This window comes from Diadema setosum, chromosome 5 (genome assembly GCF_964275005.1).
Source record: "Diadema setosum chromosome 5, eeDiaSeto1, whole genome shotgun sequence".
Classification (NCBI taxonomy): domain Eukaryota; kingdom Metazoa; phylum Echinodermata; class Echinoidea; order Diadematoida; family Diadematidae; genus Diadema; species Diadema setosum.
The window spans coordinates 19,439,502-19,467,495 of NC_092689.1; the positions used below are offsets into that span (position 1 = coordinate 19,439,502).

Sequence of the window (27,994 nt, forward strand, 5' to 3'; positions counted from 1 at the left end):
AAAATATGAAGATTGTAGCGTATAAAGCGTGAATGCATTCACACAAAGCAAATAATTCTCTCACCCCCTTAAATAATAAAAAAAGAAAGAAAAAGTGACGCGTTTTTTTGTTTTTTTTTTGGGGGGGGGGAGGGGAGGGGGAGTTGTGTCTTCTTCACTAGAGCGCTGCGAGCCACCAACGCACGCGCACTACATTCGTTCCGATTTGTGATTAAATGGAGCGGCGAAACCAAACAATTGTCATTATGATGCTTTGCGGTTGGACAAGGCGTTAGCTTCGTCGACTTCGGGAATCTCAAGACTTGCCTCAGAAACAAATTAAAGTTAGACAACATGTTTTGACGACACGCTGTGTACTGCCAGTTCTCATTTCTGCTAATTTTGCGTCTTATTTTAATTTTCGACACTGAGAAGACCGAAACACTACAAGAAGGTTTCTCTGCATACTTGTTCAGCTGGTCTGGGACTGACTTGATATTCGCATCGCTGAAGGGGTACTACGTATTACGAAGCTTTCTGTTGTGTTCACGCTGATTACAGGGTTATATCGTCATTTCTGAGTCTGCGTTTTTGATGGTTTGAATCGAACTTGAGAAGGTTGAGCCTGGATGTACGTTGACTGCTGCACAAGGACCGTTGCAACCGAAGTTATCTAGGATGGTAAGATAGTATTTATTGTCATATCAAAAGATATTCCTTTGTACGTAACCTTTTTTTTTTAACGCAGAAACACTGAACTGATACTAGGTAGTGCATTATACGCTGTATGGTTTCGTTTGTTCCTATGTCAATCATATGTGAGTCAAGTTTCTCGAGTCATTTGCCTTGATGAAATCAGTTTAGGAAAATGTTTTACGGTTTTCAGGATAATTCTTAATGAAAGCTATAAGCGGTTCGTTGTAAATGATAGCATTTTATAGTTGGTGTCATTCATAGTCATGTTTCAGATTAGCCACTTGCATGCCACATTTATTAGCTGTCCATAGGTTTGTGTGTGGAATTTGTGCATATTTGACCCATTGAAATAGAAAGGGTTAAAGTGTATCTTTGGCCAAAAAATATCTTTTTATATGTGTAAGAGCTACATTTCAGTAACCTATTACACCAAGAATCAGAAAAAAATGTTCAATATTAGCAGAGAAAAATACATTTAAAGTTATAGACACACCACTAAAGCCAATGGGTCTGAAAAGAAGACTATAACTTTGCTATTGTTCCCAGGCTGCCTAATCTCTTGCTGGTTCCTTAATCCCTTGCTGGTTCCTGAGAACAAAAGAAAGTTGATAGTCTTTCCTTTCAGACTCACTGATTTAGTTCTTATTTTCAAAATATACTTTTTCTTCATTTATATGTATTTTTTTTTTGGTGCAACAGATTACTAAAATACATCTCTGTCACATATCAAAAGATATTTTTTGACCAAAGATACACTTTAACAAGAGACTTGATGCTTACTGAACCGTCGACCATCACTACGATATCTTTACATGCTTTAGGTCTTGCCGACCGAATTTAGATATTGATGGGATATTTCATGCCCGTCATTCTCTTTCTTTTATTCGCCTTTGCTTCCAACCGTTGTTACCTTCTTATATTCTGTTTCCTGCCTACCAAACCTGCCCCGAGGCCTCGAACTTTTTTAAGAGCCCTTCTTCATATTCCTCGTGTCCCGTGACCCGTGTCCTGAGGCATATATCTACTGCCACAGAATCTTATTTATATGCGTTATTCATTATTCTCTAATATTAATCTGCAGTCGTTTTGGTTTCACAGAAACGGGCTCTTGGTAAGTGATGTCTATCAGCCTCATGCTGTGGCTTTAGCCGAAATAAGCAAAAACGTGGGCCTGATTATCTTTTCTTACGCGTAGACTGCTTAATTCAAAATTTTGATACGGCACATACCTGATGTTCCCGGAGGGATAATGCTGAATTTCCTCCGTGTCATTGTCAAAACGCTTTACGAATATAGTAGAAGTGCAATTGTAATTACTACGAGTAATTATAGTAGTGTCATGCTTCAAAACGTAGACCGTGATATAAAAACAAACACATATCAATTTAGCAATATAAAACAAAAATTATTTAGAAATATAACAGCAAAGTAAGATAACTTATTAATATAAAAAATTGAACTCAACATGAGTAGCGTAATTTGTTTTTGTTTTTGTTTTTTCGGTTCCAGAAGGTTTGTATTTGTAGTTTGACATAGGAAAACAGGAACAAGAAAAGAATGGGTCTGTTGCAATGAGTTCTATTTTGATCTCTTTTTGAAATACGTAGTTTATGTTATGGTTCCTATCATTGTCGGAGTGTTGCCTTTTTTTGGAAGACATTAAATGATATCATTTAAATCAAAAATATATCTTACGGCAGTGGTGGAGAAATCAACTCTGTTACATTTTTTTCCCTTTTGTGGGTATGTTTCATCAGGTGGTAATCTCTTAATCACTCATCCACTACTACTTCCAGATACAAGAAATTCATCATCTTTGTTGATGATTCCATACACATTGTTACTAGAAGTCTTCACAGGATAATCTATGTTTACTCCTACTGCTATGTTCTGTTTGATTTAAATCTAATTGATGATATACATCTCTCCTTGAAGCAAATGCGTTAATTTCACAATGATAACAACTATTCTTGCGATGTTATAATAAAATTGTCATCATCATCATCATCACTATAGTCTGTATCATAAAGATTATAAATTCAATTCTTTATGCTTTAATCTCCTTCTCCTCCTCATTGTCTTCATCACCATTTCAAGGAGAACTAAGGAGCACGCAGGAACACTACCGAAGTTATGAGGATCAAAGCATACGCAATGAATGAACTTATTTAATTCAAATCATTAATTCCAGTTTAGAAACCTACTAAGAATTATACTGTTAGAGCTTCACACTCGAATGATATGTAATGTTTTGAAAGAAAGACGCTTAAGTAATACACTAATACTGTATACGGGCAGTTTGATTAAAGTCTCATAGAACCTTATAGGTGATTAAAAAAAAGTTTATTGTGCGTGACATTTCGTTAACATATGTCAGCTAAAAGAACTAACACATCATGGAGGAAATTTTTCTAAACGCCAAAATGCATGCATTGTATTGATGCATTGCTATTAGGTTTGTTAGGAAAATATTAATTAAGGAAATCTTGCTGAGGCAGTGACTTGGATATTGCGTCTAATCTATGATATAAACTGCAAACTCGGAGCACAATGAACTCACTTAAGCCTCAGAAATCCTCTACTCCATGTCCGCTAAAATAGCTATGATGTGGCTTTGTCGAATCTAAAGCATCTTCGAATCTTATCTCATATAGATATTTTAGCAGATAGAATTGTTTCGATAAACCCGTGTGACGCGTTAAAGAACGTTGCAGCTGAAAATAATCCAAATGATGTCTTGAGGTAACAGAGAACGGCTGAAAAGTAATCACTCTGTATAAGATGTTCTAGAATGTGCAGGTTCCCACAGCATTGTGGGGTCCTACTCAGGTTGAAGTAATTTTCATCTACCTTTAAAAAAGTAGGAGGGACCCTATGCCCTAGACAAGCGTGCGAGATCTTCTGTACAGACAGACAGTCACACATACACACACACACGCATACTCACAAGGGCACATACTCAGACGTAGACACATATATGGACATGGTATAAAATGTTTTTTTTTTTTTCAAAAAGAGAAAAATCGCAGTGAATCTCTCGAAGTAGGTCAGGTCTCGTTTAAACCAACAGAGGTGCAGACAAGAAGGCGTATAAGTCTGTCTCTGGGAGATCAGTTGCTATACTAATCGAGGCATCTCTTAACTCTTACGCCGGTCGTCAAGGAGGAGGATGTGTGACATTCTCCTTCCATCCCATGAGGCACTTTACAACGCATCATCCTTTAACTTACGAGGAGTGTGAGACGCATGTGATGGGCAAGGTTCAATCACATCCAAGTCATGCAAGTAGCTCGTTCGATTAGGAATTCAAATTTTTTGCAGAGTATGTTTACCTCTTCTTCGTTTTGCATCTCATAATCGTCTTTGTACATCCCCTTCGCTCTTTGATCACTGATGCCTGCGATTATTTATAAATGTAATTAGTTCAGCGGACGGAAAGTGCTGTAAACAAAAAAAGGTGTGAGCGCACTTTCCCCACACTGAGAAGTGTGTTTCTTAAAGGCCCCGTTGATTGTATGCAGAAAGGAACGTTGGCACAATAGTCTCTCCTTCGCGTCCCATCCCAACCCCACCTCGCGGCCTATGTCACTGACTGTTTGAAGCTTCCTCGTTGCCATTAACTCATTCCATCCTGAAGTCTTAAGTACCAACAGACTTAATACACAGGCCATCCAGTTTCCGTAGGGAACGGGTTAATGGATACCCCAGCTGGTACATGGTGTGGAGGCTGGACTTTGTTGCCTAACAATTATAACACATTCATCGAAGGAAATATAGTACGTCCTAGGATGCGTAACGTCAATACTGTCTGCTTCATTGACGGACATGTTCGCCTCGTTGTATTAAAGTTTCAGTGTTTCAGAGTTCTCACTCAAAGGTATCTGTTTGTGTGTGTGTGTGTGGGGGGGGGGGGCTACATTTAGATAATGTCATCCCTCTCCAAACTTCTTACAGTTGTCATCCTTTTTTTTTTTTATTAGATTTTGCTTTCTATGCACGTACAATGGATATTACATCACTTGCCTGCGGTCAAATCGTATAAGATTCACCAGCCTTGCATAATCTCCCTTGTGCAATCGTGATAATATGTAGGTAGTATGTGGTAAGCATTCTTGGCAGTTCACAAAAAAGTTCAAGGAACAATACTTTTTTTCATTAGTCAAATCGAAAGGCAATGCAATTTAAAATATCTTTCATCCAACTATTCATCCATCTATTCATCCCTCCATCCTCTAATGACAAATGCTCACCCTGCGGGGAATTTCAGCCTAATTGGGAAAAGAACCAACCTAGGGATATTGTTACTCTACTAAATATATACATAATATGGGCCTATATGTTCATCTTTACCGTTAGTCTTTACGATGATACCAATCATCAGTTTCCATTAGCCCATCTCTCCCACCCCTCTCACAAACACAAACACACACACACACACACGCACACACACACACACACACACACACGCACACACACACACACACAAACAACAACAACAACAACAATAAACGTTTACAACGTAGACACTACGTAATTTAAAAAAATCCTATAACTTGTTGCTATGGCAGTGGAATAAATCAACTAATCACGTAATAACAGATAAATCTCTATCAAAATGATAAACAAACCTCAATATCGTGCCTGTAAGCTCATTCTTATTAGGTAAATCTCGTCTCTTTTAGCTTTTAGTATCGATTAGGGGGAATTTGTGAGGAAGAAATTAATGAATACGTCTTTTTTTTCTCTCTGTCCATTTGGCAAATGGTTACTCCAAACCCCGCAAGAGTTAGAGCCCCGAGACGCGGTAGCGGGTGGGTGGTGGGTGGAGCGAACAAAGGAAACTATCCCATTCAGCTTTCGAAGATTTGGAATGAAAAATGACGAGGGAACGCGGCGCGGGATAAATATACCCTGATCGTGATCTGCGTCGAAAATCCTCGGCGGGCGCAAGATATGTTGGTAATGATGACGTCGTCGTGGATCTGGGCGAAGTGTTCGATGATGCCGGGTGGAATAACAGAAGCACTGTCTTCCCATGGTGCTGGTAGTTGCAGCGAAATTATTGAGGATTGATACTGCACCGGGGTAAAACGAGGTCATGAAACTTTATGTAAAGTCAGTCCTATATTGTGTAGGAAATCCTTGTCTTTAATAACCCTGACTATCGTCTTAACTCTAATTCTAGGCATGGATGCAGTTACGTAGTATATATACAATATACAAATATATATATTATAATAATTATATTTGTGTGTGTGTACGTGTGTGTTCGTGTACCTTCTGTAACTACAGTTATATTCTAGATTATATATTAGATTGTTTTTACCACTTTATTGGCTGCATTCTTGCACTGCACCTACTAGCAAGGTTACATTTTGATGTTTTTCATATCATTTTGGGGAGTTATTCCCTTATTCTTTCGTGGGATGATATTTGATTTAATCTGATTTTATTTCATTTGTCCCTCTTTCCATACATGAAGATAATATTTAGTCAGTTGAACAAAGTTAACGAATGTATATAACAGTGGGAATACTTGGAAACAGGTAATAATGATTGATATAAACGTGCGGCATTGTTCATCATCAGAACACAAAATGAAGACGAGCATTTATCATTAATTTTTTATGCATATTCAAAAATAGAGATTTCACGTACCTGCGGTTCAATGATAAACGATCTAAGTGAAATGAAGGCGATCATCATCACCAGCAGATGCTCAGAAATACATATTATGCGTGTTATGCGCATAAGATTGTCACCCATGGAATAATTGTTAGCTGTTGATCAGTGAGACATTTTTTTTTTTCATGACGAAACGTGAAATTGCAATAGTTTTGTCTAGATCCAGGAATTCTCCAAGATGGACTTTCACCATAAATAGACTGAACAGACTCTCTGGTTTATGTGTATCATGCAATCTGAATCTTTTGATGCAATTTAAACGTATACATGTACGTTGCTAGCTAGTCTGTCAAACAAAATCGTGCAAAACAGCAGTGCTGCACAATCATCTACAAGTCTACCTGAACAACCTGGATGATTTGGATGCACTTTAAACATTTTGTACCACGACGTTACATGATGACTACTGCTTTTAGTAGTTGTGTGTTTATTATCAGAGATCTTTAAGAAAGTGGAGGATACATCCTTACTATACACTTTCTGTTTTCGATTCATAATAACTTAGATTCAGCATTAAAATTCCGGGTGGAAATGTATACGATACAAAGGAAAGATAGATGCAATGGAGAGATGGATAAATGGATGGATAGATGAATAGAGATAGATAGACAGGGAATATATAAATAGATATATAGATAGGTAGGGAACAATTAGATAGATATATAATGGGTATAAGATTAGAGAGATTTTGAAGAAGGTAGAGCAGATCTTAAAGCTTAATTCGTCATTGTTCATATTGACTATAAGATGGTGAGAGAGAGAAACAGCATGGTATATGTTTGCGTTATCGTTTTCGAATCGAGCACAATTCACATTTAGTCACAGTTTTCTGTGTTGGGCACATCCCAAATGAGACAAAGTCATTTTAGGACAATAAAACGTACTATTGGTACATTCAAACATAGATTAAGTTACGTTTTCGATAGACTGATAACAGAATGAAAAGTTGATTTAGAGTTATTCAGGATAGACAATGATGAATAAACGGTGATCTGACAGAATTATGATAGAGTGCATTGATGGGATGGGAATGCAAAAGGCTGTCTTTGAAAAAGCAAACAGCTTGTAGAGACATCGATCTGAAAAAAGATAAAAAAGTATAAGCATATATCATATATATGAAGCGAAAGAGAAGCCACTTTATCCGCTATTCTAGCGTTATTGCGATGATGACAATAGATAGTTTAGCTATAAAAGGGTACGGTGAGTTGTGGTGCTCAGATAGCATGCGGTACGACGTGCCGTTTTACGCATGGTTTATTCAATGGTTTTTATGTTGAAAAGACTCATGGAGAGTGACCAAAAATAACATATGCTAAAAGAAGTGGAAAATCGTGGTTAAGATAGTCAGAAACCAACTAATCTTCGTAACTTGATATGATTTATGCTTTAGAAAGATGACTTTGAACGGGAAAAATGTATGCATGATTTCGTTTGTTCGGAAAGGGAATCTATTATTTGGTCCGTGGTGTCGCATACATCTAAGGGCACGGAGTTTGGGTTATTTAAATGAAAGTCATTGCGATGGCGTTTGGGATACGACTGTATATTGCAGCTTGAGATAAATTTACTGTGAAGAATAGGTAGTAATTTGTTGATGCATACGTGGAAATAAAAATAGCAGATTTGTAGTGGCAAAGATCGTGTTCTATGATTGTGAGTTATTTGAATAAAGGTTTGGAATGAGCTAAATAGGTAGTTCAGTTCAGTTCAGTTCAATGACATTTATTTCCAGCAAACAATGTACATGAGTGAAAGTTAATAACGATAAGATCAATTTGAACATGCTGGGGGCGCATGTCTAGAAATAAAGAACTTGTGTGGGGTGTGGCGGCCTTTGACATAAATGAATATGATATGTAGTGATAAACGAAATTATGATAGAGGGAGATACGAAATAGAGGTATTACAAGGAAAAGGACAGACAGACACACAGACGAAGATAAAGACAGACGGAGACAAGTAGGGACATACATATGACCTGAACATTGACGGCAGAATTTCTTAAAATTCGAATAACTTTTTCCTGCAATAGAAATTACGGATCAATTTTAGATTTGTTTCAGTTACTACACACAATATCACAGTAATTAACATGTGGTAAACATGGGGAAAATAAGAGAGTTTGACATATTTAAAGGACTTATATAGCTAGTTGGTTTCAACTTCCAAAGAATCACAATTCCGTTTGAAATAGAGTGCATATTAAGGACTTGTTCGTTCCAGGTCAGGTTTGAATCAAGATTGCGCTTGAAAAAATGTATACTTTATTTTTATAAATAGAAACACTTTCAATAGAAGTATTAATTTTGTGAATAATTCAGAATCGGTAAAGTGCATATGCTAGTACAGGTCGTATCTATACATTCAATGGCAATCTATTGCATTTTTGCCAATTCTGTATTCTGAGTGTTAATGAGAGTGTTTATGGACAAACGATAGATCATTATGAACAGATTATATATTTGTGTCGTCACCAAATGACATGAAATCAAGAAAATGTGATGGATGTATTATATTACTATTATTTCAGAACAAGGATGGGTCTCAGAATAAAACCCTGGGGCACACCACATGTGATATCATTGTGGGAAGAAGTTTTAGATTAAGAAACTGTTTACGATTAGAAAGGTGGTTTTCAAACCAAGAAAGGACAATACCCCTTATGCCTAGTTTTGATAAGTCATAAAACGATTGTATGATCAGTTGTAGCAAAAGCTTTATCTAAATCAAGAGAAATTCAAATAGTTTGATCTTCATTAGACAAGTTGTTAATGATTTCATCCGCCTAACTGTATTATGGCGTACACGATATTATAAAGTCATTCTTGAAGCTAAATTGGTTTGGGTTGAGAAGGTTGTTATCGACCAGAAATTTGTAAAGACGATTATAAGAAAAATACACATACTACCCCAATACTTCGGTCCTTAGACTGGCTCCCTGTAGAAAAAAGGTATTAACGTCAAGATTCTTCTTCTTGTCTACCGTACATTGCATAAATTTGCCCCTGCCTACCTCCAAAATACTCTTCATCTTCACCAAACCCCATGAAATCTCCGTTTATCGAACTCACAAAAATTACAGGTACCTCGAATCAAGCATAGTTGGGGGATCGTGCTTTCTCATACATGGGCCCAAAACTTTGGAATAGCCTTCCAAAATCTCTTCGACAAGCACCTTCTATTGATGCAATTAAAAAGAATCTCAAGACCTAACTTTTCCATTTAAATTGACAATAATTGTTTACCTGTCATGCATATAATTTGTACGTATATTGTTTGTTTGTTGTTCTTATATCTTCTGTGATACTGTGTTGTAACGTGATAGTACTCATTTCTACAGCGCCATGAGTATCTTTTTAGAAAGAATGAGCGCTTTATAAGAGTCTCTCTATTACTATCATTATTATCATAAACTAATGTTTTAAGGTGGTAAGGATTTTAGCTGTTACGGGGAACAGAGAAATAGGGCGATAATATTCAACTTAAGCAGGATCATCCTTTTTGAATACTGGAATTACTTTGCAAGTTTTCATGGCGGCTGGAAATGTTCACGAAATAAAAGAAAGGTTGAACATAAAAATCAATGGGGAGATGATTATTCTTTTTCCTTTAAAGGAAACCAAAACCCAAATATAAACTTGGATTGAGTGAAAGCAGCAATACTAGTCTTTTGTTAGATGATCTCATCAGTGAAAGTTTGAGGAAAATGGACATTCCATTCAAAAGTTATTAATTTTTAAAGTTTTGATGCCGTAATCGCTGGAAAAGAAGACTACTACAATTCATGACATCATTATGGACAACAATTAGGGATACACAGAAAACATAAAGAAAATTCAACATATTTTCACTGTTTTAGCATTGTGAAAGAGCACTTGGCTTACCTCTTTCAGAAAGCATATGGAATAATATTACCTTTAACATAATGTCAGTAGCTTGTCTATATGGAATTGGTACTTTCTAGGAAGAATTAAATTATGTAGAATTCTCCAAATGTTTTCTATCTATTGTTGCCCACAATGACGTCATGAACTGTAGTAGTCTCCTTATCCAGCAATTATCGCACTAAAAATTTGAAAATTCATAACTTTTGAAGCGACTGTTCGATTTTCCTTCAATATCAGCTGATATGATCTGCTAATATTGCTACTTACACTCAATCCAAATTGATATATGGGGTTTTGGTTCCCTTTAAAGCAGGTTTACACTTAGTTCATCATGACCACAAGATTTATTGGGTTCAAAATATTGCACAATTTTGATAATTTCATTTTCTATGATGGGAGTGAGAAATGTTCAGAAATATAATGAGTAAAATCGTCAACATCAGAATTAGAAGCTAACTCGAGATCAATAAGATATTCATTGAAAATGTGAGCGATCCCTGATGGGTTCTTAACATCAATCCATCTTTAGTTCTAACATCGGTAAAAGTTTGTAAAGTATAAGGAAGTGAATTGAAAGCTTCACCTGTTTACACATGGTAGTGTTAGTCACAGCCTGTATAGCCTTACAAGCTAATGAGAAAATGAGATGCTGCTATCACTTTACTATTCCCTCTTTCGTTTGTTCTCAAAAAAGATTGTGATATTATGAAAATCATGCTTTTTTGGTCGTCAATTTAGAAACTGCAACACCTTTCCCCCCTAGGAGTTAAGGTTGGGACATTGCAACTGGACTTTCAGGATGTGAATCATGTTCAGGCCAATAAGAATCTGTCTTGTCAAGTAGTAAATAATCATGGCGATTATACATCAGTTACTACTTGTACCAAACATTCACTGTTTTGTAAAACTTTGCAAAACGATAAAGCTCAATATTATTCTTATTTAGGGTTTCATTTCATAATTACTGTCATTCTCTGTGTGTGTTTCATTCTGTTTGAACACCGGTCCAAGAATCCCATCGTGACCTATCTATTCCATTTCGCACAACGGTATCCTGTGTTTCGCGAGTATTATATTTTCTCTTATATTTTATTCTTTCACTCAGCTTATCGCACTTATGTGTTTTGCTATAATAATTATGTAATCACAAATCGAAACTCCGTGACTGAAGTGCGCTACTCTTAGCTCAAGACAGGTAGTTTTGTTTAACACTGAAAAACGAGAGATGTGATTGAATATAAACACACAGGAATTCCAGTGCCCTCTTCAATATTGTCTGACAAGTCCTGACATACCTTAGAAAAAGCCATTGAAGTTTGATGTCGGGCCACGTATCTAGATAAGGCATGTAAACACACACACACACACACACACACACACACACACACATTTGCAGAGATGCATTTGCCTAAAGAAACATGCATTAGGTGTAAGAGAGGTTTCAAGATAAAAAGGTAAAAAGAAAAGAAAAAAGAGGAGCAGAGGGATTCGAAAAATCAAGAAGTCGCTAATGTATCTCACTGACGTGTAAATTGTTTTTCTTAATAGCCGTGTCCTTAGGGGACACCTGCGCCCTACTGTAACAGACACACGCACACGAACAGACAGACGAGCACACACATATAGGCCCACACGCACTCACACTATACAGACATACAGACAATGACGTATGATGAAAATACCCATGACTGGTATTTCTTTGAGGTTGAAGTTAGTAGAGGTCCCCGTATGAAATTAACAGCAATGATGTGATCCTATTCATCTTTTGTAAGTAGTTATCATCTTAAAATATCATTCAGCCGTTATGGTAGACATTGTTCTCAATTTTCATTTTAAACTGTGAATATAATAAAACATGAGTCAACAAGTGAGACAGTCTTCTTCATTCGAAAAATTGGTGGACAGTTTGTGCTTCGGAAGTCCTTCAATCAGTCAATCTGGCACACATTACCGAAGGAGCTACGTTTATCTTGTTTCCCCCAAAAATCGAATTTCAAGAAAATCTTAAGAGGTGTGTTCATGGTGGAATAGATACGTTCTGCAAGCCATAATGGTCTCTGGGTGCCAATTTGGGCCAAGCGCGAGTGAGCCCTTGCCATAGCTCATTAGACAAACTTATCACAACTATATCAGGGGTCATTGTGTGCCACTGGGTTCCACAACATTTTGCTCCTGCGACAATTGCTCTCTTGAAATATCTGCACCCTAATCCAAACATAGATTCGACTCACTAACATTACCCAAACCCTAATCCGAATCCTCACATCAAACTAGACCTACAACCCTATCACAACTCTCTTGCAGAAGATATCAAAGACCGGAGCAATTGCCGCAGGAGCAAATGTCTTACCGTACCACCGACGTGAAAAAACGAACTGGATGGTGTTACGGTGGGGAAAAGGGCTATGAGACAACAGATTATTGGCTTCAAACATTCTCTCGTCCAGTATACATACGCTCGAACATTTATTTTTATCTGCATGGCCTTTAAAGGGATCGTATAGCTAAGTTATGGTTGAGACCTAATTTCAGGTTTCTAACATTAATTGGTGAGCTAATGAGAAACCTCTTCTGAAATATGAAAGAGCATGTAATTCTATGAGGAATTCAACGTTTATTTGATGAAAATTGGTTTTGAAATGGCTGAGATATCCAAAAAAGACCGACTCTAATAAAGTGTGGGACCCACACTTTATTACGATCGCTTTGTTTCACTTTGTTTTTGGGTGTTTCAGTCATTCCAAAAACGATTTTCATCAAATAAACTTTGAATTCCTCTTAAAATGGTAAGCTCTGCACTATATCATAAGTGTTTTCTTGGTATCTCGCAAAAAGTTAATAGCCAAATTCTCATCTCCACCAATACTGTACCATCCCATTAAAGGGATGGGACAAGCTCCAATACAAACGCGGACCATCTGTACTGGGCGTTCATGAACCTCTGCTATTGACAACCATGGTATCTCAGTCTTACAGACAACCCCTCTTATAAAAGTGTGTATGTTTGTATTTCTGCGTATGAAATAAATATATGACCTTTCAATGCGCGATCTTTGGAGGTAATATCAACTTATATATACACATGTACAAGCTCGTTTTCAAGTACTTGTTTAGACAACAAGCTGGTATTAGTCACTCGATTTTATATTATCAATCAATTCCCCCCCCCCCCCCCCTTACCAGGTCTTCTAAATTTGTACAAATTGTGCATTCAATTCCCGAATTTCACACGTCTCCATTAACGGCATTTTGGACACATGAATCGGGTGACTACACGTTATGCTGATCACGTTATCCCGAAAGAGTGTTTTTCTGGTTGTGTTCCCTCTATATCAATGAAACTGAAGAAAAAAACATTTTTTTTTTTTTATTCTATAGAAAATTTTAAGATAATCATAGACACTTTTGCTTTTAACTCTGACAAGATTCTGAGTATTAAACTGTAAGTGTCTAATTACTTTTCTTGATCGTGATTGTTTTTATTTGAGACGTGACTGTATGGTTTATACAGCTGTAACGTATATTTAACTGTCCGTGTGTGTGTGTGTGTGTGTGTGTGTAAGTTTGTTTCTATCCGAGAGTGACATGAATTTCCATTATTGCCGGTGCAACCAGTTTCGAGTTACTAGTATACTGCATAAAGCGAGATGCTTTGTGCCCACTGAACGATGACTATAGAGATCGACTGCCTTAATAGGTTCAAATCCGAAAAAAAAGGAAAAAAATAAAGAAAGAAAAATAGTGAAAATTTATTTGAAACATTACCAAAACAGTCAGGGGTAAAGAGATTTAATAATCAAGTTTTTGCGTATATATTCACTTAGAATGAAAAAAAAAAATCATTAATCAAACAACAGCGACAAGCATCTCCGAGAGAGACATTGGTAAACATTGATTTGATACATCGTTCAGTGATTTCCTTTTTAACTCTTGTTACGATCTCACTTTGATCGTGGCATGTAAACGGTCTATGTTCCGGCTTTTGACAGTATACACGGTATAAGGTTGTATGCTTCGCTTTAACTCTCTCATTTTATACCACTGGTATCAGAGTTACTTTGTTGCAGGGTCCTGAGAACATTCTACCAGTACTGTTCTCTTAAAAGATATATATATATATATATATATATATATATATATATATATATATATATATATATATATATATTCTAAAGAATAAACTCTACATTTCAGCGATAAACTCATCGCAAAGTCGCTGTTGTTAGCTCACAAACAATGTAAGGGAAATTACCGCTCATATAATACCTCTTCACGGACTCATATCAACGTTGGTATATTCCATCCCCTTTTTTTGTCACTTTGCTAGAGAATTAAACGCCATGTTATGACCAGGGGTTACGCTGGACATTAACACTGGGTAAAAGTGCACTTTCAAGTGTCGGCCATTTTGTCACGTCTGGACACAAGGGACGATAGATTAACGAAAAGGTCAATCAGATTTAGTATTTTATGATCGCCATGTGAAGACAAGAATACAGTGATCTCCCAGGAAACAGCGTCTCTTTTTATCAGAGCTTGAATTTCTCCCCCTTTACGTGCAACAGTTATCTGAATCAGTCTGGTTGTTGGTATTTTAAAGAACTATGACTTCATATACTGTGTAAACTTTCTGCTGGGAATTTCACGAAGCTAGGAGACGCATTCATCACAATCATAACTCCGCGGACATGGTGGTGGGCGTATGTTGCACGCCTACTCGCCCCATCCTGCGAATATGATACACCTTTCTCCCTTCAGACCTATGTGCCATGAATAGTAATATGCACCGCATTACTTAGTCATACTTTGGGGGGAAAAAAATCTCGGCGTTCTCATTTACTCGAAGCCTCTTTCATGCTCCGAATTTGACCCATCGACGAACAGAGATCATCTTTGTAATTGATCTTAAAGTTACCCCTGTCATTGCCTGCCTCCAATTCAAGAGATATCATCTCAATGTTTGTCTTCATTTATATATATATATATATCTGAACACTGGTGAAATTTTAAGTTATCCGGGATCAAACATAGGCGCAGATTATGTACAGTTTTTTGGACCTTGAGATTGTTTGTTTGTTTGGTAAATAAATCTCATTTCATTTCATTTCATTGGTTAACACCATGATGTGGAATCTCAGCGAGGAGATGACTTTATTGACCCATAAAATATCCTATCATTGTACACACATAATCCCATTTGGTTTATAGAAGTCAAGATAGAAAAAGGAATGGATGATGTCATTGACATCATATCAAATATAATGCTAATTCAGCAACGATGACTTTTTAATTAGAGGAGTTGTACCTGTACGGTTTGAATGAAAAAAAAAAATCTTCATATTCACTTTTTTTTTTGTTCAACAAACCAGCGCTTTAGAGATTAAAGGCGGTAATATAATCACTTGAGTTGCATTTGCAATCATAGCTGATACTACAGTTTTTTTAACCGGATTGTAATGAAACTGTCACTGTGTGACATGTGATTGTACTATCTAAGTCACTTGAACATCGTGCGCAGCTTCCAGTGAAGGTAACGGATTTTTCACTTGTCTTCAGACTGCTTCACTATCTTTTGTTACGAATTTAGCGTCTCTTATAAACGTGCGCCTGCTTGTAAGAGACTGTTCTTGGATCCCTCCCTCTCACCCTCTCTCCCTCTCTCTCTCTCTCTCTCTCTCTCTCTCTCTCATGAAAAATATACCTGAGTGATCATATCCGAAGAGTAGGTGAGATTAGCAAAAAAAGGTTGCAGGGTCAAGACAAATGTCAAGGGAGAATGTGGGATTTATCATTTGTGTGAAAAATTACCAAGATTGGTAAGGGATATGTTTTGACAATGCAAGCACGTACCTCATGTTCCCTGTCTATAATGCAGCTGGTATAAACAACGCTAAATTATGACCAGCAATTACCAATAAGAAGATAAGTCAGTGTTGCTTAATAGTTTGAAATCATCTTTTAGTTACCTATTTCGTAGTAGGCCCTAGGTAAGTTATAATTGACATAATTATGTGAGAACTCGTTTAGGCACTTTCTCGTCTGGAAAGGTTGGAAGTTTTTCTTAACTCGAAAGATATAAACCGGGATGTCTAGATTACGTCGCAAAGAAATTTGCTGTCACGCAATCAAGTCGATGTGTCTAGTGCTGAAAAGGACAAAGGTTGGGCAGAATTAAAGGCTTCGGATGACTAATTCGCAGAATTTCCAGAAGATTTCGAGTTAAACGTCTTGCAAATTCCACCCAGTGCTCCAAATTTGTGACACAGAGACGCGATTGTTCAACATGTCCAAAGGCTTCGTGGTGTAGGTTGATGAAGATTAATTTTGATTTGATATGAGAAGCTGTTTTCCCCTTGCTTCCCAGATAAAAGTCGAGAGGGAAACATTCTACATTTCTGATCTGCAGTTTCAGCGCTAGCCTGCTTTTCTACGTCGGATATCCTAAGCATCAAAACTGATCAAAGGAATAACCAGCCACATTGTAAACATCGGCGAAGTTAATCTCATCTGCGATATCATCATTTGTCAATACACTTTGGTCATTATTTTTGATAGTCCTCGTCAGCACTCTGGGAGGCTGTCCAGGGCTGAAGGAGTGGCTGAAGATATAATAATGTATGGCTAGTCTATATGGTCATGCGTCACAGATCCCTGCCCTTTTTCCTGCAAACCAGCGAAATCTATTTATATCCATGTCTTCGATAATTTATTCGATGCGTGTGATACCAACGAATGTATTTAGCTTGCTGGTTTTCCAGGAATCGAAGCAGGTGTTTCTCTGGCGATATTGCATCAGTCATTAAAAAAAAAGCGCGTATTCTTTCACATATTTCAACTTTCGCCGGAACAAAGAGGAGAAAACACTCACCAGGGAATAATGAACTGCTGCAAGTTGAGCGGTACTTGCGTAATGACATGCACTAACATGCAGGAGAGACAATGTGCGAGTTGTGTATGTGACAAGATTAAACAAATCCAGGGTTGAAAGAAGGTTCTCCAATGACACATTCCATCACAACGATCATCACATTCTTGTGAAACTTTCTTTAATTCTTGCAATCTCGGATTCTCCTTCTCATCCTTCGCCCTTTCCATGATCTATAGGACTGTCTCGTAAGGATGAGATGGCTTTGATTTCTAAATTTTCGCCTTGTTTGTTTTGCTTCATGATCAATCAGGATTAAAAATGCCCGCTAGCAATAGGGCGTAGTCAATAAATGTCCCATGTTTGAACTTGATATTAACCACATTCATATCATTGTACAACGCCTACTCAATGTACCTAATACTTAGTTTTCTTGTCAATTTGTCCCATTGAATAAAGTGAAGACAAATATCTACTTCGTAACAGATCAGGAAATATCAATATTTTTATCCCTGTGAACACAGAATTGAAGTCCTGTTGTTCACATACAATAATTACTTCGTTCTTTATGTTACACAGCATAAGATATAGTAATTGCAGCGTCAAAAGAACCTAGAGGCCATACCATATTAGTAGGGATGAGGTTCTGCAGACTCTTCTTACGCAGAATAATCTTATATATAAGCTGGGGGTGCAATCCTCGACAAGATGTTTTACCAACAAGTTCGTTTTACGCGTGTGCACGGCTACTTATCAGTTATGCTAGGTGAAGGTAGCACTCCCTGGATGAGGACTGTTATTGCTCAAGAGGCCACCCTGACAGCCCTGCCTAATCAACAAAAAAAAAAAAAAATGATGTTAATATTTGCATTATCGTACAAAGTAGTCATAATCACTATCACTGTACTATTACCACTGTTAACGTTGTCATTTCACAGTGTTAATTACCTATGTGACCGTGTATCACAAAACAAACAAAAAGTCGCACTCTTTGATATTACGTAAGGACCCAAAACAGTCGAAATGGGTCAACTGAGTCAATTTTGAGTTTTTCATATTTTCTGAAAGAGTTATCATTCTTCTACATTATTTTTTTTTTTTATAGTTTTGGATCATAACACAAAGGGAAAGTGTGTTTTCAGGAGTTTTTCTACAACCCCTTTTTGGAGAGAGTAGAATGATCAGGTTTGTATTAGAGGCCCCCTTTCATTTCTTGAAATCCTTTGTACTGTTACTACTATCAATATTATCATTTCACAGTGTTCATTACCTAAAATATTACGACCATTCTTATCATTATTTTGTAACAATATACACTGCACTCCCGTTGTAACGAACACTGTTATAACGAAATTCCGGTTCCAACGAAATAAAAATCTAGGTGGCAAATTATCGACTTTATGTTTTTTATCGTTTACTTGTTCAGTTAAAACGAAATTTCGATATAACGAAAGAAAACTGCCTGTCCCGAGGATTTCGTTATAACGGGGGTCCACTGGTAGAAATAGTGATGGTAGTAATAGCATTGTAGTAGTAGTAGTAGTAGTAGTAGTAGTAGTAGTAGTAGTCGTAGTAGTAGTAGTAGTAGTAGTAGTAGTAGTCGTAGTAGTAGTAGTAGTAGTAGTAATGTAATTGTAATGATAATACAATATTAATTATGAGACATTGACGTCGAAGACCAAGTAAAATAATGAGCTCTGATTAACCTTCAAAGTCTTGAGAACAGAAGAGGGAAGTTTGAATGGATGGTGTTCCTTATTTTGAGGGTTCATTGATCTGAAAATGAAATACTAGTAAGGTTTGCTATTCCTATAAGATTCATTATTCGTAAACACACAAATTTTGTTTACCTAGATATTCGTTTATCTAAAATGGAATAAGGTTCGTTAAACCGAAAATGAGAAAACAAGAAGAAAAGGTATACGTACTAACGAATCTTTGGAATTACGAACTTTATTTCGTTTTCGGATTAACGAATCTTATTTTGTGTTCAAATTAACGAACCTTCAGAGTCATGAATTTGTCTTTTTTCACTTTCGGATTAATGAACCTTCGGAAAAAAGACTCTTCAAAATAACGAACCTTTAGAATAATGAACCGTCGGAATAACGAATTGTAACCAGATCGTTTGAACAGTCGTACAGTTTCCAGCTGGCAGCTGATTGAATCAATACTCTACTGGCCTATACAGCCATGAAATGGCTCAGCTTTCTAAACACCGATCTTTGCCATTGTTTACCCATTGTTTTGGATAGCGATGGAGGGCCAACCACAACTGTGGACACACAAGTGTGATGTGTGCACAACTAACACAATATGTGAGAAGTAAGGCAAGCAAAAATGAAGAGTGTTCATACGCAATACTTTATGCACAATACGTACTTGTCTACTCTATGTAGTCCCCTCATGAATCGATCGTGCAAAATGAAAAAAAAAAAAGTGGGGTGGGGTGAAAAGGAGGAATAAAATTTCAGGTGATTCCCCTTGTGTTCACCATGGACCTACTACAAAAGTAGGTCCCTGTGCTCACTCTAACATACAAAAGACATTTGATGAAATAATGTAAAGCGAAGAAGCACATTATTATAAACACGAATCATTACAAGTACCTAGGGTGGGCTTTCATACAATAAGAAAATTGCTGTCTCTCTGAATCTCTCCGACAATCTTCCTCCTTGGCAAAGAGCACACACAGTCGCTGTCTCGTTGTCAAAAAGATCATAATTTCGATGTCGTCAAGCTGACACCATCGTGCCTTACCGCAACAAGGGGTCAAGCAACTAGGGCTTCAAATCTCCGAACCCCCCAATTCCCCTTAGGCTAAGATCAATGCACACCCCATTATGTAGGTCTGAGTAACGACTCGTTACACGGCATGGATAACGTATTACCATACACTGCGGGGCTAATCAATTCAACCGAGAGTCGAGATTCCTCGGCGCGTGTTCTTTTTTTTTTTCTTTAAGCTTATTTTTTTTTTTTTTTTTTTACTCTTGTATATTTTTGCCTTACGAGCCGCAACCGGAAAGTTGTGTGACACCCCCCCCCCTCTCATTGATTTAAAGAGTTCCTTTCTTGTGACGTCACGGTAAGAACGAAGGGGAAGGATGAATAGCTGCAGGTGTAATGCTACGAGGAACGGAAGTGATAATGACGTAATATAGATTTATCTGTCCTTGATTGACCTACAATATTCTTATTCATTCTTGTCTTCTCTGCCATGATCCCCTATGGCCTGCTATCAAGCCGTCATTTGTCCAAGCCCTTTGCTGGCAGAGTCGTTATCTATTTGGAGGCCTGCATGAACGCAGTTTCTATTTGCGTATCAACAAGAGGTCAACAATTGAAGCGCCACCCGTTTTTTGCTTTGCACTGGTTACCCTAACCGTTGACTGCGTCACATCAATGCCATGGTACTTTCTATAGTCAATCCTTTTACGAATAATTTTCTAGCAAGGATCCCATGTCAGTAAAGTTGAAATAGAAGGGGAAAGGTGTCCAGTCGTACCAAGTGACCTACAATCGAAATGATAGTGTTTTCGCTGCAAGCTCTTGATCATCCTTGTCCAATTTGATTTCGTCTAACAGTTTCTCCCTGTTTTAATATCTGCCATACATCCATCCTAATTTAAGCCAATCATACATGGATTACGAGAGGAGGTATATTCTATAATTGACAATATTTTTTGATGATGATGACACTTTTTATAAATGATACAAAGACTCATTCGGACCATTTCACTCATATCACTTTTGGAAATATTTCAAAGAAACTTATCAACATCAAATCTGAAATTATTGCCATTCAATAGTATGTACTTCAACATAATCATTCTGAATTGCCTAATAACAAGTATGCATGCCTCTAGCCACACGTTGGTGAAACCTATGACTGGGTAAATAAACAAATGCATGCACATCAAAGGTGTACCTATTATTCATCAGATAAGTAGATTGTTTAGTATGACCTGTAGTAATACCTTTTAAATAGTATTGTAATACTTTATGAAGTACATGAACAGCACACCATTATATTTTCCAACAAACAATATAGGTTTCATCTTGTCACTGTGGTTTATTTCATAGTCCATTTCACCCATAATGCACAGATTGGATGATTCCTCTGCTGTGTAGGCCTATTTCTCTCTTAATTGGACACGACATTTTTCAGGTCATTTGAGTGATGTTCGATATTTTGCTACAATCTATCTTACTGCTACAATCTGTAAACAGAGTCAATTGAAAATGGATTTACAATTTACAAATATATGTATATTTGCCTACTTCACTCGGTGTATTTTTTTTTCTTGTTCCCGCACTCCTTATTCTCAAGTTGCTCCTCTGTTGTGAATGATTATTCCATAATCACCACTCCATCCCAGTCTACCGTGAAAATGTCCTCGGGCGGCTATGGAAATCAAGTCTTCGATTTTTTCTCCTTCAATACAGAGGTTGTCTTTCCTATTTTGAGAGTTGTTCGCCGTGGCTTCGGAATGCCAACTATATCAAATTGTAGATCAGAGCAGGTGTTACCATGTTTGAGATATTCCTAAGTAGCCCCACCATATACAGCTGGTGTGAACTACAATCAGCCAGCTACACCTGAGGGGAATTTGACCTTACCTGACTACGGAGCTCATTGATCACTTCGAGTCTGCTTTCACCCATCTTCAATCGGGTCTATACCAAGATTCGAATATTGACGGACTACACTATGACACCAAACTGTCATGCCTCTGAGCGTGGGCGTAATCAATAACTGTTTCCACTCACACCATCCGGCTGTTAATGGACTGTTTTGCAGGCAATAACAACGATAACGTGTTCCTTTGTGATTTACATTTATAAAACCAAGCTGTTTTCCTTTTGTTTTTAATTACTTGTCTTTGATTTCATAGGCTCTTTTCAATTATCATAATATCATAACATTACATCTATCCAAAGATGTACAATGTGGCAGCCTCGCAGCAAATTTATTGCTGCGTTAATGTCAACGATTAAAAAAAAATGACTCCATTCATTTCAAACTTGCAACTAATAAACTCTGGGTACAATATCACAACGCAGTAATAATGATTGTGCAGATTGTGCATCAGAAATTATATATTCTGTTTATGTTTACCTGCATCTTTATTTTGATCTTGAACTTCATATACATCAATATACCTATATATATCTCACATGATTATGTATTTTGAGAAGCATATTTGCATACAATGTATGCCATTATGCATGCACATACACAAACAGATTTTTTTTTATTTTCTTGTATCTATGAATTTATGATCCTTTTGCTTCAAACTAGAAATATCTATTCCTGATTTCTCTCATATGCCATGTAACTATCTTTACGACGAAAAAGAAATCCGTCTGAATTGATTAAGGAGTTATTATAGTTCTGACACCGCAATCCTGTAATACAATAACGATGCAAGAAACAGTCTGGGTTGATCTATGTAAAATGAAAGCAAGAGATTATTAAGCAGATGGGTGAAGATTGAGGTGGAGTTTTCTTCCATTTTGTCTCCCTCCAGAGGGAGACAACATTGATCTGTGTTATTCTGGAAGGTTGCGTGTTCTCATGGTTAATAACGCATGATAAATTAGCACGCATCTCTGTTTGTGTGTGTGTGTGTGTGTTTGTGGAGTGGTGATGGTCGGAGGGGTTGTTGCAGATGGAAAAATGTATTTCAAGGCCTACACGTGAGGGAGGAATACGTCGAAGCATTTCGTTTATAGAAAACCTATGAATGAGCATAGAATCCATACGAAGAACATACTGCCAAGAAGATCAGCGAAATGGGGGGGGGGGGGGCATTTCATGAAGCGTTTCGTCTAACAAATTTGTCGGACAAATTTGCTTTCAGCCAATGCAAGGATTATCGTGATTATGGTAGCTTATAACAGTTTGTCAGAAAAAAAAAAATATCTGACGAAACGCTTCAGGAAATGCCCCCAGAGCTAAAGACATACTTGTTATTACTTCTTGTGAGTTTTGCCACTTAGCTAACGAGCAAGTTCGGAGTTGGCTCATATGCGCATGAGTACAAACGACTTTTTTTTTTCTCTCTGTCTCAGTTGGTTAGGCATTTCAATTGTTTCACAAAATGCAGGAGCTTGCCCGACGAAACAATTTATGGAATTCATCAGTCATATTCAAACAAAGAAGAAATCCAGTTCATTATTTTGAATTAAATGTATCAACAATTGTTCGTTTGTTTGTTTGTTTGTTTGTTTGTTTGTTGTTGGGTTTTTTTGTTATTCGAAATACTACTTTTGCTGTCAGTTGTTTGCCAGCACCAAGGATTATTCTACACAACCTGTACATGTCACGATTACATCATCATGATCACAGGTGCTTATCTCAGCGAATTCAAAAGCCAGTATGTCTTGTTGGTACATAGACCTTTTATTTTTTTTTTTTTTTTTGCTCATGCGCAAAGTGGAACCCTGAACTAGCTTATTGGGTTGAACACATTCTACATAAAGGCGTGGTTAATGGTTCATGTTGCTTTCACTGTAGTTTGTTTCTTTGCTTTTTGCTATCGGGGTATCTAACGCAGTGAAAGTGATATCATAAGACGTTTCTTGTACTGTTTTCTTTTTTTTTAAATCAGAAATGTCAATAACTATTTAAAAGGATCAGTGTAATATAATACATTTAGCGGTTTTTAATCCCTCACTTTCTCCTCATTTGATGTACAGATGGTAGAATGGGGCAAAGTGTCAATGAGGGCGTCTTCCAACAACAAGCTGATAGTGGTCGCTGTGGCAGTTCTGTTGCTGTGCGTCTGTGTTGCGGCGGGTCAGGGATGGCATTGCGGACGGGCCGCCCAGACCATCATGTCAATGTGCGATAGCTGCTACGCCAGCCTCGACAAACGAGGTTCATCGAAATCATCATATACACCAGCAAGTAAGAAGACTACGTGAATATTTTTTGCTTTATATGTAATAAAGTTGCAGGATATAGCAAAAAAATAAAAAATCATGAGCTTTTTAGAATCAATGTTCGACGTCTGTTATAAAAAAGAAAAAAAAATCCCCCTCAGGAGCAATTCACTTTCTTGAGTTAATCTATTTAGTTACTCATGATGTTGTAATGATGGACTAGTCCTATTCTAACACCACCCCCCCCCCCATCTCCCCGCCGCCAGCATGGCGATTCTCTCACATTTGATGGTACGTGTACTTTCACAAATTACGTGTGGGATATGAATGCTAACTGTTGTTGCGTTTATATTATCTTTTGCTGCGGAATACACAGAACACTGGGAATTTAAGAGCGTTCACAGCAGTCTTTCCTTTTTGAAGGGACTCGAATTGCATTAACCATTATGGAAATAAAAACACGATACATGCAAGGAATGCTCCTTTTTAAACAAAAGTTGGGTTACTCTTTCAGCTATGATACGACGCGTGCTAATTTTCATCGTCAAGTGAAGCAAAATGTGATAGCCGTAAAGAGCGTCATGGATAGGATCTATTAATGGAATTCTTTCTCAGATAGTCCTGCAGTAAGTGATTGCCTTCGAAAGGAGAGAAAGAAGAAAAAAGCACCGTGAAACACCGTGAAATACAACATTCTTTTCCATGAACTTGTAAAGGGTGAATAAGATAGGTGGGATGTATCACCCACCCCCTGCACTGTTCAGACGCAAACTGTCAAACAACAAAATGTCACTTTTCTTTGAAGTGTAATTTCAATGTACATTGTATTGTATTACATCGCCTTTATGTCACATTCGCCATTTTTCCTACCTTGTTCAGCAAATTATATATCTAAAGCTATATTGCCTAAGACTCGTTGAGTAGCACATTTCCGCCACACCCGTTTGACTGTACGCGGTCTAGTTATAGAAACATTGCATGGCTGTAGAAAGTTTTCTCTATCCGTCTGTCCGTATGACTCTCTCAAAATAGAAACAGAAATTAATCAACACATCAACAGATTAATATAAAAAAAAATCATTAGTATAAGATGGGAAGAGTTTCATCGTAAAATTGTCTGAGCGCCATCTTTGAACATTCTGAAGTATAAGTCCATCATCATACTAGTAATAAAACCTTTCTATACATATATATATACATGTATATCTCCCTTTTAACATATCAAGGAAAATGAAAGTTATGTTTTAAAAGATATCCTGCATTTTTTTTCCCTCTTCTATGTCACATCCTATTGTGCCCACTTGTTGGCACTTGCAGACATTTCTATTCCCTTTCGTCTGTGTGTTTAATTAAGAACAAAGAAAATATATACATGTGAGTAATGTTCATTCAATTTTCACAACCAAAAGCAAACAAATAAAAAAAAAAACTCCCAAAACTAATAAAAACTGGGCAATAAGAGTGGACGGATGTAAGTAAAAGCGACTATGGTGACAGTGACCTACATCTTCAGTGATCTTAACCCTAATCAGGCTGGGCTTTTTTGGCTATGCTATATCTGGGGGGGGGGGGGGCGGATTCCGCCCCCCCCCCCCCTTCAGATCTCGCCTATGGAACGCGTGATCGCGCCGAAAATCGGCACACGCGACGCCCGCGACGTATACTATCAAAATGTATGGTTGCTTTCTCCGAAAAATTTTTCTTATATTTTATATTAATTAATTATTGTAATTTATGCATAAAATCAGTTTTGGGCTTTAAATCACTTATTAATGGTCTAATTAAGCTAATTTCTTTTTAAAAAATGTTTCTTGTATCATTCTCCTGAGACATAGGATAAAAAAAAATCTGTATCGAAATTAATTTCTTTTGTATTTGATTGTTATTTGAAGTTCTTATGTATTTCTTTGTTTTGCGACCTTTTGTTTTTGTTTGTTTTTTGGCCAAAATTTGTCACAGACATTTTTTGAAGATTTATTATGCTAAAATAAATTAATTTCGTCCATTCTAAGTCAAGATATGAATTTTTATGTGAATTAATTGAAAAAACACAATTTGCATTGGATTTGTACACAAAATCACGTTTTGGAGCAATTTTGGGGTTGACAATTTTTTTTTCGAACGGGCGTCACGTCAAAACGGTACGCGCGGGCGCAACAATTTTGGTGTCAAAAGTTGCGCGATACTTGAAAGAAAAAAGTCATGAAACATCGCGGCGGGAGCTTATCGCGCTGCGAAAATATTGCGCGAAACGTCGAGGGGGGAGGGGGCGGATTCCGCCCCCCCCCCCCCCCCAGCCTGATTAGGGTTAAAGGTACTGTTTACCTTTGGAAGCAGTGATTTAAAAAAAAACAAAAAACCGTTCGAGTTGATGCATAGGTCAGTTGTATCACAAAACATCCTACCATATACACATTTTGCAATATAGCCTAAAATGTGAGAAGATATAACTATTTTTCTAGCTGAAACATAACTGTAGACGGTTTAGTCTAGAAGCAATTTTATCATAACTATCATATTTTGTATATTTTACAATACTTAACAATGATTATACTGATTAACTTTTTTACACTGGTTGTTTCTATCCCTAACTCACATTCCAGATTTTTTTTTTTTTTTGAAGCACTAAAGCTGGGTTTTTGTTCCATCTGCAAATGGTAAATAATGCCTTTAATGTCTCTTGTTCAAAGCAGTAACATAAATTGGTTGAATTAGAGAATTGCAATTTCAACCGTAAGTCGATAATTCACAAAACAACAAAAGAAAGCATCTCGAACATGTACAGGACAATCCATTGTTTGTACACTCACAGTACAGTTGTACAGTGTAATTGCTGAATCATCATTATTGCTTTATATACATGCTGGTTCTCTTGCGTAGCAAAATTCTGATATTGTTAAACGATGATTTTAAATCCAAATCAATGATCTCTTTTCATTCTTTTCTCAACTCAACGCAGAGCCTTTCCTTCACAAACGAAACGCAGCGCACTTCCTCCGATCGGCAACGCGAGTTTTGCATACGCCCTCTCTCGGCGGGGACTCTACGCTCTACTCCGTGGAGAGGAGGAGCGGGCACCGCGGATTTGTCAGCGAGTGCTGCAACGCATCCTGCGAGCCGCGGGAAATGATCCTGTACTGCTGCGAGGAGCGACAGCGGGAGTGGGCCGTTTTTCACAGACTCCTGAGAGCATAACACGTAGCAGATCTAGTACCAAGCAGTAGTCACATTTCAGATCCATGGCAGCTAGGTTTCGGTTCATTTATTCAGTAACAATTTCGATAGGGGAAAAAGATACAGCCTACAATGCGATGAAATAGGGCTGCACTTTCATGATTCTAGATTTCAAAATTGAAACCGAACAAAGCCGTGAATAAGTAGAAGTAACGTCATGAACTTCATAAAAAGACGAGTCTCGTCCAGTTGATGCAATACCCGAAAATAAATTCAGTCATTCCCTCGTAAACTTTACTGCAGTGAAACATCACTGTGAGTGTCATAACGTTCAGTGAATTGTAAGTATATTTTGGTCGTACAGAATGTGAGAAAGGTATGGAGTCATATCATGAATACCCCATTCAGTGTGATTATTCCCGTTTTAGCATTACTAAATGACAAGCGATACAACACGGTAGACATAGGCCCCTATTCTGTAACTACTGTTTTATGAAAGTGGGAAGGTTTAAAAAGATTATCTTAGAGTGAAGATTTTCCCAACTGCTGTGCAGTGGCTGTGTTTATGTCAACGTAGTTATATGTATTTGTTATGACATATCATTTTTGCGACAGTACTCATAAATTATGACTACATAAATTTGTCAATTCATTATGACGTAAACAATTGTGACAATGCATCACATAACCAACAAAAAGTCTCACCCCTTGATTTTACGCGAGGACTTCAAAAAGGTGGAAGGGATCAACCAAGTCAATCTCGTGTTTTCCATATTTTCTGAAAGAGCCATTATTCTTCTACATCATTTTTAAG

At 37.3% G+C, this 27,994-nt stretch overlaps 1 protein-coding gene across 1 annotated transcript in view; it reads left to right on the forward strand.

Moving 5' to 3' along the window:
• Positions 1–27,201, forward strand: part of LOC140228774 (uncharacterized) — a 66,928-nt gene extending 39,727 nt beyond the window's left edge. The window contains exons 3-4 of the mRNA XM_072309049.1: positions 23,821–24,031; positions 26,966–27,201. Of these exons, the coding sequence (XP_072165150.1) occupies positions 23,821–24,031; positions 26,966–27,201 (447 nt within the window). The remainder of the gene's footprint in view (positions 1–23,820; positions 24,032–26,965) is intronic.
• Positions 27,202–27,994: the final 793 nt, after the last annotated feature.